A 7,659-nucleotide genomic window follows, 5' to 3' on the forward strand; every position below is an offset into this window, starting at 1 on the left:
TGTACTCTGCAGCTTGACCTGAGACAGGTGGAGAAAGACACTCTTGACTCCATAAGAGAACAGCATGGGATGATTTGAGGCAGAAGAGACCTCCAGATTCTCCATGATGGGATCCGGGGAGACACTGATCACTTGGAGAGAAACCATTCACTCTCCTCTGCTGCTCTGAAGGTGGCACCTGAGCTGCTGTGTGCTGAGCGCCCCCTGCTGACCCTGGGCGCCCTGCAGGAGGTTTGTGTCTGGGCTCACACTGAGGTCCCCTCACTGTGGCTCTGGCACAGTAATAGGTGGCCATGTCCTTGGTGGTCAGGGAGCTCAGCTGCAGGGAGAACTAGTTCTTGGATGTGTCTCTGGAGATGGACACTCGGCTCTTGAGGGATGGGTTGTATTTAGTATCACCATCAATACGTATGCCTCCTATCCACTCCAGCCCCTTCCCTGGGGTCTGACGGATCCAGTTCCAGCGGTAACTACTGGTTGTGATGGAGAATCCAGAGACAGCACATGTGAGGGACAGGGTCTGCGAGGGCTTCACCAGGCCAGGTCCCGACTCCTGTAGCTGCACTTGGCCTAGGACATCTGGGGACAAGAACAGTCACACCCTGTCAGTCACTTGTAGTCACAACCTCCCCATGGATCCAGGTCTGACACTGGGGACACTCACCTTGGGGAGCTGTGACCAGGCACAGGACAAGACCCAGCAGCCTCATCTTCTAGATCACACCTGCCTTCCCAGAGACCTCAGCCCTGTCTGAGCAGAGAGCTGGGAGCTCCCACAGCCCAGAGGGCCTTTGAACCCAGAGCAGGAGGAGGGATTTGCATGTGGGTGAGGCTCTTCTGATATATGGAGAGGCTGAGGTCAGGCTGCCCAGGGCCTCTGTGCTCCTGAGATGTGTCCCTGTCTGGAACCCAGGTGGAGCTTTACCTGTGAGAGGAGAGCAGGTGGTTTCAGGGGTGCTGGAAGGCTGTTGGGGGGGGCACCCTCCTGAGCCCAGCCCTGCCTCCTCCAAGCCCTTCCTCCCTGCACCTGTGAGGGTGTCAGAGTGGCATGAACGTGCCCAGCATGCAAGAGGCCCAGGTTCACCTCCCAGCCCTGAAGGAGAAGCCCTCAGTGATGACTGAACAGAGCCCAGGGCTGAGGATGGGGTTCCCCACATCCAGGAGAAGAGCCCCCTTTGTTCTCAGGATGAGTTCTTCTCTTTCATCTCTGTGAGATTTGGGGGCTGCAGACTGAGCAGGAGAGGAGGGAGCAGGGTCTCAGTAGGGCAGGGGCTTCCTTCTGTGTGCCCACTGCCTTCCCCCACCCTCTGCCCTGCTTGTCGTCCTGACTGTCCAGCCAATGCCTGTGGACAGCTGTGGGTGGGAATCTGCCCTGAGCTCTTCCCCTCACCTGTCCTGCCCTCTGGTCTCCACCAGGAGAAGACAGGATGGAGGTGCTGGGCCAGGGGAGAGTCCTGGGAGCAGAGGCAGCTCTCAGCTGCAGCCTGAGGCTGAGAGCCCCTGAGACCCCCAGAGCAGCAGGGCCAGGCTGACAGCAGACAGGATGGCATGCAGGGCAGGCTGGGTGAGGGAGGAGGCCCAGTCCCCTTCCCTGTGCATCATCACTGCAGTGAGACCTGCCTTGCCCACAGCCCAGCATTTGGAGACAACAGTGGACACTGTCTTTAGTGAGGTGGGGTCACTGAGATGGCAGGTGTAGTTGCTGACCTCCTGATGAGGTCCAGGAATTGACCTCCTGCCTAACTGAGTGAGCACAGCACACTAATAAGACATGTGGGCTCCTCTCCTTGTTCCCTGTGTTGTTGACCATGAACTCCCTGAAGACACTGAGCCTGCAGCACCCACCTCCTGGTCCTGGGGTGGCTCAGGTAAGACCTGCTGGTCTCCATGTTTTCACCACCTGCAAGACTATGTGTGCCCCTGGGGGAAGTTTCCAAGTCCTAGCAAATCACCTGATTAGAAAGCTGTTCTTCCAGGTATCTAAGTAGGAGGAATCCTAAGATGACCCCACCTCCTGACCTGGGTATCCTGGAGCCCTCCATGTGACAATCTTCCCCACCTCACCTGTGCCAGGTGTGAGGTCTTCAACACGTCACCTGTTCCAGGGCTTCAGTTTGCTTTCACCATTCAGCACAAAGTGTTCATGAAAATAAGAAAAACGTAGTGGATGTAAGATGTGGCCATAAGGAAACCTCCTAAAAATATATCAGTATTTGACAGCATTTTGTCACTTGACCAAAATTCTGAGAACACAGAGAAGGAAAACTTTCTTTTGGTCGTGACTTAGGAGGTTGGAGTGCAAGGTGGCAAGTCCTTAGCTCTGGTCAGGGAGGGATAACACCATGGCAGAAGGGCGTGGAGGAGGATACCAGCTCAGGAATGGCCACCAGGAAGCATGTGAACTGCACAGAGTGTCCCCCAAAGGCAAACCTCAGTGATCCAAGTATTCCAGCCCACCTCTGCTGCCTACAGTGGCTGCAAGCCAATCCATGTTAGTGGATTAATCCACTTTGGGTTTGAGCTCTGGTAATCTGGTCCTCTCTCCTTTGTCTCACACGTGAGCTTGTGGGCCACCTCATATGTGAACAATGACAGCAAATTCCTGGTCCTGGTAATCCTTCCACCTAGTCAGTTTCCAGGGATTTAATCTCCTCATTTCATATTGACATAAAGATCCCATTGAAATAACTGACTGTGTGAGAGGCTCATGTGCAGGGAGGGGCAAGTTGTGTCCAGGCTTTTGCTGTCCAGCAGCAGCACCATGTCTGCCAAGCCTGTGGTCTGCATGTGGAGCGTGCAGAAAGAACTTCTTGTGTCCACACAGACGCAGGGCACAGAGGATGGGAAGATGTCATGGGCAGGACCATGTTGATGTGTTAAATGGAAGAAGAATTATCCAGGAACAGGGAGTGACTGTGGACAGAGAATGTGGACGTGTCATCCAGGGAAGGCCAGGCCTGAGGGAAAGGCAGCAGGTGTTCTTCCTGGAAGATCACTGCAGAATAGAGCCAGCAACAGCAACAGCAGCCAGATATCCTGGGACAGCTTCTGGGGTGCTCGAGCTTAAGGGTCGGAGCTTGCACATGAAACTGTGGGTCTCTGTGTGGTTGTGCAAAGTGGCCCAGATGTTCTGGGCCATCAATTAATCTATGGCTAGAAATGCCAATAATTGCAAATTTAATGATTTCAAATTACTCTTTGAGGAAATATATTGTATGTTCAGGGACCTTTATAAATTTAGAATTTCTGTACATGAGACATGAAGATATTGCTCTCTGAATATTCATTTGAGGACTAAGGAATTCAAGGTTATGCCACCAACCCTTTTCAATCCATCCCAGTTAATCATTATTTTTTAAATTGATAAACATCTATTGAAGGCCCAGAGGCATAACTGTTGAGGCTTTTCTCAGGAAGTGTGTCACATTTACAGAAAAATGAGAACCACAACTGGAAAAAATCCACTACCCAATCAGCAACTCCTTGCTCCTGAGCGCCCTCTGCTGGCCACAGGTGCCTCCTGAGGGAGGTTTGCGTCTGGCTCACACTGAGGTCCCCTGAGTGACTCTGCACAGTATGAGTTGGCCATGTCATTGGCTGCATTCTGCATTCCTCCTTGGGGGCACTGCAGTGTCCCTAGGGCCTCAGTCCTTTGAGGATGACCTTGTGGAGGCCTCTGCAGGGACTCCCTCCTGCAGGGCTCCTTTCCTGTCCTTGGGGTTTCTGTGTTTTCTGAGGACTGTGTCATGCTGCCATGCCCCACAGATCTTGGACTCTGGCCCTGTCACTGTGAGAAGCACATGGACACCATCTCTTTGCATGCACTGGACCTCTGTAGGGGCAGCCACAGAGGCCCCCAATGCCCCTGGACACACTGAGCCACAGCTGCTGTGACTACATAATAAAACTAGTCATCTGTGGCAAGTAAGAGCCAACACTATGGTCCTGTGGTAGGTGAGTGTCTCCCACGGCAGTTGTTGGTGTCATGCACACTGTGTCCAGTCATACTTCCCTGTGAGGTGAACATCTGAGTCTGCAGAAGAGCCTCTCCAAGTCGTGAAGCTCAGGACTGCAGGAGAAGCCTTGCCTGTGCCCAGGACCAAGGGGACAAGCCCTATGGCAGGGGAGCAGGCACACTGGCTGGGCTCACCTTGGTGCTATCAAGCACAGAGCTGTGGACAGGCCATGACCTCAGAACCCAGTGCCCACTTGGAGAACCAGGGCATCCACGTTCGCCTCACATCTGAGGGGCCCAAGCTCCTGTGGGTTAGACATTAATTTCAGGGACCCATCCTCTGTATCTTGACATACGCCTGAAAGTTCACTGTCAGACTGAACCATCAAAAATTTATTGCTTTTATCTGAAAAACTGTGGACTTCTGTTTCAAATATAAACCTGTAATCCAGTTACTTTCAAGATGTTTACAAAGGATGTTTGCTGTGTGTTTGCGTGTTCTTGAACCAAAAACGTCCACACACTTAGCACATGTGAAATTTGCACTTTAGTTTACACGGCCAGGTCCCTGGGAGGCTGCCTTAGTGGATGAGGGAGTTGCAGAGGGCCCTGCTCTTCTCCCTGCCCATAGGCCTGGGTCAGTCTATGGCCACTGATGCAGGACAGAGCACTGTGGAGGGAGGGTGTGCTCATCCTGACCCACCACACAGAGCACACGAGTGACAGGCAGGACCTCTGCTGAAGCCACCCTCAGTGGGGCCCCTTGTACAGGTGCTGTCTCTGCCCCTATCACACACGCAGCTTTCAATCATCCTTCACCCCTGACAGGGGGCACCTGTGCTGCTGGAGCCACTGAGCCCCCAGCCCTCAGCAAAGTTTGGGAACTTCTGGGAAACAGGCCCCAGCAGTGGTGGGGACAGAGCAGAGCCAGCCTGGGCCCCACACCAGGCTCCACTGCACAGAGTTATGCAGGGACCCCACCCAGGGTCCTGGGAAGCAGCTGGCTGGCTGCTCCCTTCAGCCTCCCTCCCCAGCTGTGTGCTGCACAGGGAGGAACTGTCCATCTACCTGCAGACACAGGATGCAGCTGGCCATAAGTCCACACTTGTACAAAGGGGGGAAGAGCCTTGATCCCTCCCTGAGTGGCAGGGCATGCTGAGAGCAGGGCCAGCTGTAAGGGACACACACCTTTCCCAGGACCCCAGGTGGCATTGCAGGATCCTGTAACCCCTAACAAGGTCCCCAGGGCAGCTGAGCAGGCCCTGAGAAGCCACTGAACAGAGTCCCCCTGGAGGTGCAAAGCCAGCCCTGGGTGCTGAGAGCATCTCGCCCTTGTCCCCAGGTGCTGCCTGCCCTGTGCTGTCCTCTAATCTGACAGCCACCTCTGCACTCATGGGGCCTGCTGCACTGCTGACCTGGGCCTGCTGCAGGGCCACCCCAGGCAGCCCTTGGGGACAGATAGACTGCACCTCTGCTGCTCTGCCAGCAGCCCCTCAGCTGTCCAGGCTGCCAGAGTGGCCCCAGCACAATGCAGCCCCCAGGACTGTGAGGCCCAGCTGCTCCAGGAACACCTGACCAAGGTGCTGTGAATGCACTCCTCAGGTGGAAAGAACAAGGAGCCCATGGGACTCTTCAGCCACCATTTAGCAAAGAATTATTTATGTTATGGGTGACACAGAGGGGGGAGAATGAAAGACATAATACCTGCTCAACCAGGTGTTTCTGAGACCTTAGGAATACAAGTGGTCATGAGGCCACCTCTTTATACTTCCCCGATGGCCGGAGCAGATGCATGCATTTCCAGAACTGTGCACTCTGCCCAGCTGAGCCTAGGAGCAGCAGACAGCTTGAGCAGAGCAGGGACAGACACCCAGGTCACATCATGAGTCCAAACCCAGGAAAGACAAAGCCAAGGCAGATGGCTTCACCAGAGGTGCATATGAATTATTAAGGACAGACAGTGCCACTCTAACTGAATTAGGTAGGGTTAGTTTTATTCATGCAGATGTTATCCACTTGGACAGGCCAAATGGGGATGCTGTAACAGGGATGGGATTACCCACTGTGGAAAGGCAAGCTTGGGGATCAAGTAATACATCAGATAGTATCCACTGGGTACAGGGCCAGTGTGTAGATGGGTTATGAGGCCAGATAGTATCCACTGGGGACAGGACCAACGTGGGGAAGGAGTAAGTGTTCAGATAATATTCACTGGGTACAGGCCAGCATGGGGTAACAGGTCAGGTGTCATCTACTGTGTACTTTCCAGCACGGGGATGGAGGGACAGGTCAGATATTATCCACTAGGGAAAGTCAAGTGTCAGATGGTGTGACAGCTGTGATATCAAGCTCTGTGGACAGGTTTAGCATGCAGAGGCAGCAATATGTTTTATATTATCCACTTGAGATAGAGTGAGCACGGGGTGGAGTAACAGGTCACACAGAATCAACTGAGATGAGAGAGTATGTGGATGGAGGAACCTGTCAGATTTTGTCCCCTGGGGTACGGGCCAACATAGAAATGGAGGAACAGGTCAGATATTATCCACTGGGACAGGTTCAACATGGGGATAAATTAACTTGTAATGCAGGGATTGGGCAGTTGTCTAGGAATCCCCTGAACCATCCTAGCAGTGCCCAGGTGGTTATTCCCTTGTCCAGGGAAGGTCTGTGGACAACTCCCAGAACTGGCATCTCCTGGGCCCAAGATCTCATGGAAAAACGAGGTCTTGAAGGATTTTCCAGGAGAGAAGCAACACTGGCTCTTCAGGAAGAAGATGAAATGGCCAACTTTCCAGCAGAAGCTCTGACGGGCTGCACCCTACAGGGGCTGGTGTAAATGAAGAAAGCTTGGAGTCTGTGCACAGTGGGTCTTCAGCCAGGAAGACAATGGAATAACAGCATTTGCTGGGAAACAGGTGGGACTGGGACCATCAAGCTGATGAGGTAGGCCAGACGCAGAAGCCAAGGGCCAATCTTCTCTCCCAATTTAGGAAGCTGGGGAAGAGGGAGAGGAGAGGAGGGTGATGTGGACAGAGAAGGAGATCAGTGGGTCCAGGAAGGGCCTGCAGGTGGGCAGAGGGGTAAAGGGAGGAAAGCAGAAGGGAACTCACCATCTATGCTGTGAGCTGATGTGAAGGAGCACATTGAACTCCACCTTCATGAACATCCATGAACCTCCAACTCAGACATGTGCAACACATAGAAGAAAGACCACAGAGCCCAGGAGGGGAGCAGGGAGGGAGAAGGGCAGGAAGGGGAAGGGCTGCCCACAGAAATGGGGGTCCTGATCCAGGTCTGAATCACTATGGAAACCAACTCCAGTGCTCTGTTTCCCTACAGTGCACCCACAGTTATAAATACCACAGGAGAGAGTCAGAGGACACAGCCACAGCTGTGGGGCCAGCAGCCCTGCTCCTGCTTCATGGGCCAGAGGTCATGGTGAAGGCCTGGGCCTCTTCCAAGTGCTGAGGATGACCAGGAAGGAGGATGACCAGGAAGGAGGATGACCAGGAAGGAGGATGACCCTCGTCAACATGGACAAGTGATGTGGTCCCTGCTGGCTCTACTTGGGGGATGTGTTACCCTCTGTCCTTCTGATGTATTGACATGGATGGGACCATGTGTGCCCTACGTCTGGCCTCCACTTAAGTGTGGAAGTAGGTAGGTCCTTTTCACTTCCCTGGAAGTTGTACAAATAGCAA

General features: G+C 53.5%; 1 gene segment (V, D, J or C); it reads right to left on the bottom strand.

The window, feature by feature from the left end:
• Positions 1 to 301: 301 nt before the first annotated feature.
• Positions 302 to 752, bottom strand: LOC124098430 (immunoglobulin heavy variable 4-39-like). The segment is given in 2 exon segments: positions 302 to 579; positions 665 to 752. Coding segments are annotated over 2 exon segments (294 nt in total).
• Between the last annotated feature and the right edge of the window lie 6,907 nt (positions 753 to 7,659).

Source organism: Marmota monax, unplaced genomic scaffold, assembly GCF_021218885.2.
Source record: "Marmota monax isolate L192 unplaced genomic scaffold, Marmota_monax_Labrador192_F-V1.1 WCK01_AAM20220418_F8-fsc00499, whole genome shotgun sequence".
Lineage (NCBI taxonomy): Eukaryota > Metazoa > Chordata > Mammalia > Rodentia > Sciuridae > Marmota > Marmota monax.